The following is a 12,723-nucleotide window of genomic DNA, read 5'->3' as shown; positions in this document are numbered from 1 at the left end:
CTTTATATCTCCTATAACATCTAGCACATTGTTGGAAACGTACTAATATGTGCTATGTGGCTGGGAGAGTCAGGTGTTTGGTGCATGACCATGAGTTTGATCCCTAGCAATCACACTTGTGACCCCAGAGCTGGAGAAACAGAAACAGGAGGATCTCTGGGGCTTGCTGGCCAGCTACTCCAGCTGAATCACAGAGCTGCAGGCTCAATGAAAGATTCTGCCTAAAAAACAAGGTGGAGTGATTGTGGAAGAGGTCTAACATTGACCTCTAACATTGACCTCTGGCCATCAAATGCAGGTGCACAACATGAAGGAACACAGATCTCTCTCTCTCTCTCTCTCTCTCTCTCTCTCTCTCTCACACACACACACACACACACACACACACACACACACACACACACACACATACACACACACCCCCCACAAATATTCATACTAGTATCTTATAGTGTGTGTTTCCTTTGTTTGTTGGGGGTTTTGTTTTGAGACAGCGTTTCTCTGTGTAGCCCTGACTGTCCTAGAACTTGCTCTATAGACTGATCAGGCTGGCCTGGAATTCAGAAATCCACCTGCCTCTGCCTCTGCCTCTGAGTGCTGGGAGCAAAGGTGTGCACCACCACCACCTAGTCAGCGCATATATCTAAAGACATGTATACACAGAAGAAACAGTGTAACAACTAAGAACTGAGCATCTAAAGCTAGTCCACTGAGGTATATGAAAAAAAAAAAAAAACCAAACCAAATAAACAAAATTGAAGTTAAAAATGAAACAAAGTTCTTACTCTTGTGCTTAATGTTTGGATATGTTTGGGTAAAGTGCTTTTCTGGAAGCATGAGGACCTGCGTTTGGATCTAGCCTCAGTATCCACATAAAAGCTGGGGTGGTAGCATGTGCATCTCTAACCCCTGCACTGAGTGCGGGGGCAAAGGCAAACATCCCAGTCCAGCTGCAATAGCAAGTCTGGGCTCAGTAAGAGAGCATGCCTTAAAGTGGAGGTAGGCAGGGGGAGGGAGACACATGATGTTAACCTCTGGCCTTTACACATGTACATGCGTGCAAGTACACTGACATACATATAAACGTCTGCATCTACCCACCTCTCTTTTGAGGCAGGTCTCAATAATAGCGAAGGCTAGACTTGAACTCATGACTTCCTGCCTCAGCCTCTGGAGAGATGGGATGACAGCTGCACACGACCATACCTGGTGTGCTTCACTGTTGGCTGCAGCTATCTGTACATCTACAACACAGTGTTAATTGTGTGACCTTTTGCTCTGGTGACTGAAGCACTTGAGACCATCAATGCCTTGGCAGCTGGTCATCTCATCTTATGCAGTGTTTGAATGTGAATGGGGAAAACTATACAGTTCTTTCCAAAACCCAAGAGTGGTGAAATCCATAGATGGTCAATTTGAAGCTAAATTTTGAAGAGAACTGCAAATGGCACACACAACTCTGAGACACATTAATTCATCCATTACATGACAGTTTGAGACTATAGAGGCCTAATTATGAGCTATCAACTTAATAAAGAAATAGATGGTATTTCTGGATCTAATTTGGATTGTTTAACATATCAGTTTCTTAGGCTTACAAAAACCTTGAATCACTTGAATCCTGAGAGCGATAATTTCCAGCCAGGCAATTTTTGGCTCTGTTGCCACATGGTTTTCCTTCTGGGCCCTCTTCCCTGTGTTGTTTCTTTATTGTTACCATAGTAACTGCAAACTCTGAATAAAGAGATAGGCACTTGGAAAGGTTTCTTTTCTAAATTGCTTTATTGAAGACTGAAGTGAAGCCCACTTGGGAGCAGAACAGGTAATTGGAATGTCTACCCATGAAGCAAGACTACACCAACAAGGCTAAGAAAGTAAATAAAACTGTGAACTTTCATTTCTTAAAAATTATGTCATATTCAAATATTCCTACTTCATTTTTATTTCTCTTATTGATTTTTCTATCTTTTCTATAGTTTTACTCGCTCCAAGAATAAAACTGTACTCCTACTCTATAAAAAGAGTTATACTTGGAGTTCAAAATTCTAACTCATCTTATGAAGTCAGCATGATCTTGACGCCAAAACCAGACAAAGATAGGATAGATATTTACTCATTATATAGACACAAATAAGCTAATAAATTAAGAACAAATCAAAACTATTTGAGCAGGAGCAATGGCGCAGGCAAGTAATGATGCCTGTAAGGACAGACAGGCCAGGGGCTACAGCAACTTCAAGGCCAGCCCAACCTACACAGTGAGATCCAAGGCAGCCAGGAAAACACACTAACTTTGTCCCAAACAACAACAGAAAACAAAAACAAAAACAAAACCCTACTTAAAAACCAGACTAGGGGTTGGGGATTTAGCTCAGTGGTAGAGCGCTTGCCTAGCAAGCACAAGGCCCTGGGTTCGGTCCCCAGCTCCGAAAAAAAGAAAAAAAAAAAAAAAAAAAAAACCAGACTAGTCAGGCCATGGTGATGGCACGACTTTGATCACAGTACTTGGGAGGCAGAGGCAGGTAGGCCACTGTGAGTTTGAGGCCAGCCTGGTCTACAGATTGAGTTTCAGGACAGCTGGGGGGAAGGATGGGGGGGGTTCAAGACAGGGTTTCTTTGTGTAATCCTGGTTGTCCTGGAACTCTCTATAGACCAGGTTGGCCTCGAACTCAGAGATCCCCTTGACTGCTTCCCAAATGCTAAGATTAAAGGCATGAGCCACCACTGCAGACAGGAGCTAGCTCAGACTAAAGGAGGATAGCTGAAGTGAATGACCTTGTAGCTTCTGTTTCTCCTCTGATAGAACCTGCTGTTTGCAATCAAGTCAGGGTCAGGCTCCTGGATGGGGAACTAAATCAAGAAGAAGCCCAGCTCTCACAGCCGAGCTCCCAGATACCTTCCTCAGCCCTGAGATGGCTGTTAGCCCCTGAATTAAGAATGACAGCTGTAGTCACAGCAGCACCAACAGCCTCTTCCAGAATATTAGAACTAGGCCCCTGAAGACCTGAACAGGCAGGTAGAGAAGATGGAGATGAAGGTTCCTATGGTGCAATGGACAGCACCTGCACTTTGAATCTAGAGAAAATGGCAGATGACACTGAAGCAATGCTTGAGGCTCCTTAGAAGGAGGAAAACACACTAAGCAGTGCTAAATCTGAAGAACACAGAAGAGGAGGTAGGGGGACAAGAGCAGAAGCTATCAACAGAGAGGTAAAGTAGAGAACAAAACCAAAGCAGAGGCAGGCAGATCTCTGTGAGCTCCAGGAAGCCAGAGCTACACAGAGAAATCCTGCCTCATTAATTAACTAATTAACTGAAGCAAAGTAGAAACTAAGCAAGAGTAAAAGCCATGGAGGGAAGTAAAGCAGAAGCAAAGAAAAGAGGTGGAGCCACCAGAGAAACTGAGATCACAGGCATAGCAGCCAAGGAAGGCCCTACTCAGTTCCCAGTTAACAGTGAATTTCCATCTGAATAAGACTGGATGGAGCTGAGAAATGGCTCAATAATGAGGAGCACTGGCTACTCTGGAAGAGGACCCTGTTTTCTATTCTCATTATCCACATGGAGACTCACAACCATCTGTAATTCTAGTCCCAAGGGACCTGAGGCTGTCCTCTGGTCTCTTCGGGGACTAAGCACGCACGCAGTGCACAGACATACATGCAGGCAAAGCCTATGTGGATTAGCCCACAGCATGGAATCAAGCAATGACATTCATGAGGAAAAGACCCTTCAGGGCTGAGCATAGTGGTGCATCCTTGTAACCCTTCCACCCGGGAGGCCAAGGCAGAAGCAAGGACCTTGAGTTTAAGGCCACAGCCCATACTACATATAATAAACAACACACATGGGCTGGAGAGATGGCTCAGCCGTTAAAGGCTAGGCTCACAACCAAAATAAACAACACACGACTCAGAATACCTGGATCAACCCAACAACAAAAAGAGATTCAGGGGCTGGAGAGATGGCTCAGCTGCTAAGAGCACTGACTGCTCTTCCAGAGGTCCTGAGTTCAAATCCCAGCAACCACATGGTGGCTCACAACCATCTGTAATGGAATCCAACACCCTCTTCTGCGGTGTTTGAAGATAGCAACAGTGTACTTATATACATAAAATCTTTCAAAAGAAAAAGATTCAGAAAACAAAAGAAGCTGGGCATAGTCTCTCAAAAAGCAAACAAAAGACAAGAGCTCTGAACAGGCACATTAATGAAGTCCTGGAACATGAGACGTCAGTGGTTTGCTGCAAGCCACAGACACCAACAATTCAAACGGGGTTCAAAGAGTTTGCTCTCTTTTTCTTTTCATTCCTGTTTTCTTTTCTTTTTTTCCTTTTTTGGACACAAGGTCTCTCTACCTAGCCCTGGATGGCCTGAAACTAACAAAGAACTGGCTGCCTCTGTCTCCTGAACACAAAGATTAAGGGCATGGGCCACAACACTTGGCACAATGATTTTTTTAAAACTTGAGAGAGACAAAGACAGAAACTCAAAACAGGGCTGCAGCAGTGACAAATAATTTGCAAAAATGAAGAGCTGGTTAGCTGGGCAGTGGTGGCACCTCCCTTTAACCCCAATACTGGAGAGGCAGAGTCAGATCTCTGATCTCTGATTCAGGGCCAGCCTGGTAAACAGACAGAATTCATTCCAGGACAGCCAAGAAACCCTGGGGATGGGGGGGCAGGAGGGGAGAGAGGGAGAGAGAGAAGGCGGGGGAGGGGAGAGGGAGAGGGGAAGGGGGAGAGTAGAAGGGAGCACACAATGCCCTAAGACGCTTTAGATGGCTGCAGACAGTGGGGATTTTTATTCCTTTTGGAGATACTGAAAACATCCAATTCATGACTAATAAGAATAGGTAGTCTAAGTGACAAGGGTTTGTTATATTTCCTGACTTGTGATGTGCCAAAAAGACTTTGGGATAATTTAATAAATTAGGCCTGGGGATTGATTCTTAATAGCATAAAAAACAAAACAAAACAAAAAAACCCAAAACACCCAAAACAAGGGCTGGAGAGATGGCTCAGTGGTTAAGAGCAGTGACTGCTCTTCCAGAGGTCCTGAGTTCAATTCCCAGCAACCACATGGTGGCTCACAAACATCTGTAATGGGATCCAATGCCCTTTTCTGGAATGTCTGGAGACAGTGACAGTGTACTCATATACATTAAGTAAATAAATCTTTAAAATAATAAATAGCTATAAACATTTAAGCATCAGAGACTGTCTTGATTTTATGTAATGAATTCCTAGCACAGTATCTACAGGGCATGGTAGGTTCCCAATAAATGTTTCTCATATGAAAGGATGAATGACAATAATAATTATTATTAAATTAACAAATTCTAATTACCTTACCTGTTTTTTTTTTCCCCTTCTGACCTGGAACTGGTTCTGTGCTCTCTTGTCCTTTCCTCATTAACATGGCAAGTGATGCATCGTAAGCTCTGAACAGGTCCACAACCTCGTGTAAGGCAACATCTGTTATCAGATCGCAGCCCAGGACCAGCACATCAGTCTGTCAAATGAAAACAGAAAAGTAAATATCACACACACACACACTGAAGCGGGGGAGAAAGGGTCAACATAAAAGACAAGCACATCATAACTTAGAACATTCAAAACACAGTATTTTCTAATATCATTTGAACAGAAAACAACAAAAAAATAACATTAAAATAAATAGGGTGTCCTAATGGAACTGTGCTAGGGCAGGGTCTGAAATCTCTGCTGCCCCCTTGTGATCCTTACTGGGCAGTGCTGAGATACCTCTGAGGCCAGACCTTTAAGGACAGCGTAGAAACCCATCACACTATTTCTATGACTTTGGTAAAAATTCTTTTTAAAACAATCAGGGACAGGAAAAATGGCTCAACAGTTAAAAACACTTACTGTACTTGCAGAAGACCTGAATTTGGTTACTAGTTCTCACATGACGCATTACAGAGGATCTGATTCCTTTTCTGACCTTAACAGACACCAGGCCTTCATGTGCATGCGCACACACACACACACACACACCCAAACACACACACACACACACACACACACACACACACACACACACACAGCACTCATATACATAGAAGTAAGCCCAAATTAAAAAAATATATTTTGCTAAAGTATTACATAATAATGTAATGCCTCGTTCTTTGGTAATTCACATTCTAGGTAGTGAACAATTACAATCTGAAGCATATACAAAATACCCATTTAATCTTATAGCAACATCATATAAACAGTATTGTTTATTGGATAAGAAAAGTGAGGCCTATTCTTGCAACCAGCAACTAGTATACACTAAGCATTTAATAATTGATATTATTAATTTTTATAATTAATAATTGAATGAGGTTCTGGGGGATGTAGCTCAGAGGCATGACAAGTACTTAGCATGTAGAAGTCTCCATTTAATTTCTACCACCAAACTGAACGGCTTCCTTGAAGCTCCTGCGCTGTGCGAGCAGAGTGGAATCAGATGCACACACACAAGAGAAGAAAGGTGAGCAGGGGTGGAAGGAAGTTAGCCTGTGTGCCCACAGAGGCTGGAGGACAGAAGTAAAAGGATACTGAAAGCTGGGGTGTCTGTGTGCCACTGTTGGAAAGAAGTCTCAACAGATCTGAACATCCCTTCCTGCTCCCAAGACTGCCTGAGACCAAGACTGCCTGAGACCAACTGTCTTCTTTACAACCAAAACAGTCCTGCTGGCTCTGCCCTGGACCTGTGGCACTCTGGACTAGTTCTCTTCTCACTTGTGGCCAAGTGAGGCTCTTGTATAACAAATCACCCTTCTTACTGCCTCAACTGGACAATGAATGAATGAATGAATCACTGAAGAAACTATTTTCTCTCTCTCTCTTTTTCAACACAATTAAGTCAATTTATTTAAACAGTCGACTCAGGCATCTGCAATGGTGACTTCAACCTCCACTCCTGGCTCAATACTGATGGAAGTAATCTGCTTAACAATCTCCGAAGGGCTGTGTAAGTCAATGGTTGCTTGCACAAGGTGTTTTCCCAGTAGTGATTCTCAGTGTCTTGGTAGGCATGCACACCAGTCTTTCACTTTCAGATTCTTCTCCTTTCCGCCTCTGAACAAGCTGCACAAACCTTCTCCCTCGACTTCACTTTGTGGGTGGTGAGCGTGATTAGAATCGGTGAGTCGACACTTCCGGCTCCACTGGGGTCTTTCTGGTATCTTTAAATGTCATGGCTGAGGCGCGGCTTCCTGACCGACTTGTTCCTCAGCAGGAGCGAACAGCGGTGGTGAGTCAGGACAGAGCAGACTGGACAAAGCTCCATCCACAGCACACACCACCAGGTCTCGAAAGTATTTTCACATAATGGTAGAATTTCTGATTACCACGCAATAATTAATTACAATAAAAACTACCGATGGGGGCTTGGGACATAGCTCAGTTAATAGAGTGCTTACCCAGGATGCACAAAGCAATTGGTTCAGTTTCCAATACTGCACTTAAAAAGAGTAATTGTGTGTTGGGTGTCGTAGCAAATGCCTATAATTAAAAAACTCAGGAGGCTGAGGTAGATAGATTAGGAACTCAAGGCTACCCTGTATTATACACACAAAACAATCAAAACTTTATAAGGAAATGAACACACATCCCCTTTTTTTGAGACAGGGTCTCTCTACATAGCTCAGGTTGTCCTAGAACTCACTCTGTAGAGCAGGCTGACCTTGAATTCAGAGATTCTGCTTCCCCAGTGCTGGGGTTAAAGGCACGGGACACCACAGGTTGCTTTTTTCTTAAAGTATAGAACAGAGTTTATTCAGGGCATGGGGAGGAGAGAGAGAGAGAGAGAGAGAGAGAGAGAGAGAGAGAGAGAGACAGAGAGAGAGACAGAGAGAGAGACAGAGAGAGACAGAGAGAGAGAGAAGAAAAGGAGTAGAGGCCAGCCATGAGAGAGGAAGGAAGGGAAGGAGGGGAGGCAAGAGCCAGAGCCACAGGTGGCATTTCACTTTTGTTGCTGTTGAGTTTCTTTATTAGAGGTAAAAACTGCATTATCCTCTGCCATGATTTACTTGTCTGATATTGTTAATCCTTTTCTCTGTGCTTTGCCAGACCCTATTAAGAAGCCTGGAGAAAACTGGGAGTAAAAGTTTGAATGTGACTGGTCAGTCAAGGCTACTTAATGTATTTCAAGCACATCTTTGCCTAAGCATTGTTGTTCCTTTAGGTTTGGCATAAACACAGAAAACAGACGTCTAATGCCAACTGACTAGAAAACACATTTAAAATCTTCAATTTAAATAAATAAGCTGTAAGACCAAAAGGAAGTTTTCTATAACTACTTTACTTTTGTAAAAACAAATTTGAAAAACCGCATAAACCTATAATTTACTAGTCAGAAACACCAAACATTAAGAAATCAAACAGTAGCTACACAAACCAAGGAGGAAAAGTCTGCAGGATCTAGTTTTCAGCATCTGATTTTTCCGTACAATAGCACGGGAGCTGCTCTACTTCACCACAATGAGGGCATCTGGTTGAGGGGAAGAATTTTTTTTTCCTAGGTTGCTTTAATAAGATGATTGCTTTTGTAAGTTGACTGTTTAATGATTGATTGAATTAAGTATACCTCAAAGAAAAGAAAATGACTCTGATGCAGATGTCCCTGAAGTGGTGACAAAGTTGTCTTGGGAAATAGATGCTGAGCTCATTCAGTTTCTGTAGAAGTGTTTAAATCTGTCATCACTGTGAACACCAAACAAGCAAGTCTTGCATAATTGGGGGGAGGCCAGTAGGCTCGTCTCTCTTTGCCTGTAGATGACCCTTCCCCTACTGAACTGTTATGTAACAGTCGGCTTTCATTGTCTTCAATGTTGTTGGTGTGTCAAGTGTGTCCCTCACTCCTGCACCCCAAACAGACCAGGTTCACTAAGCTCCTCCACACCAGAGTACACAATGAAAGCTGAGAGTCCCTCAGACAAGGGAAGCTGAGCTATCAGGAAGGCTCTAAGAAAATCAAAGCTGCAAACACCAACTACTGCCTGGATAAGGTGTACACGAGTGAATTAGAAAGGCCACTCTCGGGGTTGGGGATTTAGCTCAGTGGTAGAGCGCTTACCTAGGAAGCGCAAGGCCCTGGGTTTGGTCCCCAGCTCCGAAAAAAAAAGAACCAAAAAATAAATAAATAAAGGCCACTCTCTCAGACCTGTTGAGCTGCCTGCAGGCTGTGCAGTGTGCCCCAGGTTTTCCAGCTTTCATGGGCTGTCACCCATGCCGGGCTGAGCTCTGGTGATTCGGCTGAAATCACTGTTTGTGAACAACCCCTCACCCGTATTCTTTTTTTTTTTTTAAATCTTTTTTTTTTTTTTTTTTTTTTTTTGGAGCTGGGGACCGAACCCAGGGCCTTGCGCTTCCTAGGTAAGCGCTCTACCACTGAGCTAAATCCCCAGCCCCCCTCACCCGTATTCTTGTTAAGTAAAATCAGGAGTCAGTAAAAAAGAAAACTCACTGGCTCACCACGTTGGATTTTGGTGGTATCCATACTATGGTCTGTCACGGACTCCCTACGTGAGGTGAGTAGACACGTGTGTTGTGTCTCTCCAGAAAGTTTTGTCACACTACATGAATACAAAACCCTGAAGATCACAAGGAATAACCCCTCCTCCCTTCAATGCCTGTTTGACATCTGTTCTCACAGGGAAAGAAAAGCCTCAGTCTGAAAAGCAGGACCTAGGACAGACTGAGTGCTGGTTTACCAGCACCCTCATGCCTGTCTAGAGAAAGGGCCAGGTAAGATTCAAAGCAAACCGAACATTCTCTTCCTAGTAGCTCTCCCACCACTTGCAGAGGAGAGATTTGCTGACCATCAGAAAGCTGGAAATCCTAGAAGAAAAAGTCTAAGAGAAACAAACTATAAAATATAATGATTCCAAGAAGGACTATAGATTATGTGTGACCTCGAGTCATGAATAAACATGGGTTGTCTGGACTGTGGTTAACAGGGATCCAGAATGCAGTATCTGAACAAACCAGCCTTCAACTGTGCTGCTAACACTAACAGCCTCTTACGTAGAAACTAACCTGAGTCTCCAAAGACACAGCCACTCACTATTCCAACAGTCTTCGTGTCTCATTGTAAGCCTGCATCTAAACAAGCCGGGGTAAGTGTAAGGGTGAAAAGCACAGCTTGGAAGATAACAAACGCGTGCTTTGTTGATAGCATACAAACACACACAGTCTCCACGGGGGAAAGCAGCACTTTAGAATTTAGGAAGAATTCAAGGCACCCAGGATTTCTAACGACAAACAGCTGCCAGTTAGTGTTGACTAAAGCAAACAAATTAAGCTCAGAAAACTCAATTACACTGCCACAGCAAAGCCCGGAATATCTCATTACAAGAACATTTTTAATCAAGCCAAAACCACGAGGTAAAACTAGGAGGTAAAAACAGCCCCAAAGTTAAGTAGAGAACCGGATGCTTGTTTGTGTGGTGGTGATGGAGGGAGGAGAGGCGAGCTACTGGAACAGCCTTGTTTTCTGGCAGCTGTTCCCCGGCAGACTGTGATAAATAAGACAATCTGGCAAACGACTTCCTACATCAAGGAAAAAGAGAAACATAGCTCCCCGGGAAAAACTGTCAGGGCCTAATAAAATACCATGCTTTTACCCACCCATCACTTCCACAAACAATGGCTCCGATCCAAAGCACCGCTCCCTACTCCATCCCTGCCCATCTGGAACTAATGAATTGCTACTTGGTGCGACTAGAAACAGTCACAATTTACATTTTCCTATGTGGTCCAACTCAATCCACTCTCTAAAAGTAGTTGTAGGCTTTTACGAGCTCCACAGTTAACTACAATGGAGACTTCACTGGTTTAGTTTTGGATGAAAACGCTTAGGGAAAACTCCCAGTCTGTAGTCCCCAGCAGCACAGGGGCTGCCAGCTTCCAGCTCACCTTCAGAGACTGAGGTGGTAGGTGTGGAGGAATGGCTGCTGGCTGTGCAGGGGCACAGCTTCAATCCCAGGACCCAGGAAGCAGAGGCAGGTGGAGCTCTGTGATTCTGAGGCCATTAAGGCTACATAATGAGAGCTTATTTCAAAAACAGAAAAAGAAAAACAACAACAACAAAACCAAGTGATAACTTTAGGCCCAAAGCTAAATACTCTTCATGTCACCCTTAGGGCAGTCATACCACGACCACTCTCCAGGCCTGGAATCAGAAGCCTTGTAGGAATCGAGGGCTGAAGTCTCCCTCTTCCACCCAGACTCCTAGCATCCACTGGGGTTTTCCTCTTTATTTCTACTGCACTACCTTAATCCAGATCTCGGAATCTTTCCCTTGTCTTTAAGGATTCTTTTAAAAAAAGGTTTACTTATTTTATGTATGTAAGTACACTGTAGCTGTCTTCAGACACACCAGAAGAGGGCATCAGATCTCATTACAGATGGCTGTGAGCCACCATGTGGTTGCTGGGATTTGAACTCATGACCTCTGGAAGAGCAGTCGGTGCTCTTAACCTCTGAGCCATCTCTCCAGACCCATCTTTAAGGGTCTTTAAAATATAATTCATATAATATATGGATGCACATATAAAAACATCAGACTGCTTCATCAACAAACATTTTCACAGTCTCAGATTCTACACATCTCACTTCTGAAAACAGCCATTCTAGTCGTTTGACTTCTAATCTCATATTTATTTAAAACTTATTTTATGAATATGATGGTTTGCCTGCATATATGTGAGGGTATTGACAACCTGTGTGCCTGGTGCCCGTGGAGGGCGGAAGAAGCATCAGGTTCCCTAAAACTGGAGTTACAGATGGTTGTGTACTGCCGTGTGGGCACTGGGCATCGGAGAGACGCCTCTGAAATGTATGTGCTCACGGCCACTGAACATCTCTCCAGCCCCTATTTTCTCATATTTAATTCTTTGCTTAAACAGTGATCTGTAAACATGAAATGTTGAATTTATTATCACTGTTTATGCAGATTTGCATACTAATGACCTGTATGTGCATATTTATTTTCATGTAAACGACTAAATTCTGGCTGAATATCTGACATCACAGGGCTCAGAACGTCCTCAACATTATTCAGAACTGACTGATTTTATTTACTTTATTGTGGAGTGAGATATACGCCATGCTGTGAACATGGGGGGAGTCATTTTTCTCCGTCCACCAAGGGGTCTCCAGGGGTCAAGCTCAAGGTGTCAGGCTTGTCAGCAGGTGTCTTCTTTCAGGCCCTGACAGTAAGACACCATCCATGTTTCCATGGCAGCAGAAAACTCAAACAGCCCAATTCATTACCCAGGATGGTCTTGTGTGGTGCAAGAGTAGGCACGGTGTGAAGTGAGCATGGTGTGTGCCAGAACCAAGGCCGCAGTAAAACTGGCCAGTGCAACAGTGCACACCACAAACACTTTGGGATTGTCACCCACTTGCTTTGAAATTTAAATTTGTCCATTATGCATTTAAAAATCTTTTACTGCTGTCAACTCTTTCATAAACTCCATGTTCAGTTATGTGACTCTCAATGAGGTTGTGACTCACAGTATATGAAGCTGGGGTTTAAATAATACTTTGTTAGTTTCCATAATCAAACCCAAGGTTCATAAGCTTTAATCTTTGATTCTCCAGTGTTCAACCTAGTGAAGGAGACAAGCAACAGTAATCTTTAGCTCTTTGCTACCCCCTTCTCCTTGTTCAATCATGCTTGAAGGTTAAACTATCCAGTTTGAGACGT

General features: G+C 43.4%; 1 protein-coding gene, 1 long non-coding RNA gene and 1 pseudogene across 5 annotated transcripts in view; 1 reads left to right on the top strand and 2 right to left on the bottom strand.

Moving 5' to 3' along the window:
• The window catches only part of LOC148005993 (uncharacterized), a 1,435,680-nt gene that overhangs the window by 464,825 nt on the left and 958,132 nt on the right, over nucleotides 1-12,723 (top strand). The window lies entirely within an intron of this gene.
• Eif2b3 (eukaryotic translation initiation factor 2B subunit gamma) overlaps nucleotides 1-12,723 on the bottom strand; it is a 65,039-nt gene that overhangs the window by 34,699 nt on the left and 17,617 nt on the right. For all 4 annotated transcript variants that reach the window (XR_015687491.1, XR_015687492.1, XM_087660215.1 and 1 more), the window contains 1 exon segment: nucleotides 5,355-5,514. Coding sequence is in view for 2 of the 4 variants with exons in the window: in XM_087660215.1 (XP_087516341.1) it covers nucleotides 5,355-5,514 (160 nt within the window). In the remaining 2 variants the exon portion in view is untranslated.
• Nucleotides 6,834-7,278, bottom strand: LOC148005997 (small ribosomal subunit protein uS10 pseudogene; annotated as a pseudogene).

This window comes from Rattus norvegicus, chromosome 5 (assembly GCF_021556685.1).
Source record: "Rattus norvegicus strain SHRSP/BbbUtx chromosome 5, alternate assembly SHRSP_T2T, whole genome shotgun sequence".
Classification (NCBI taxonomy): domain Eukaryota; kingdom Metazoa; phylum Chordata; class Mammalia; order Rodentia; family Muridae; genus Rattus; species Rattus norvegicus.
Note: the sequence above shows the minus strand (reverse complement) of the source record. Positions and strands in the feature narration are given on the sequence as shown.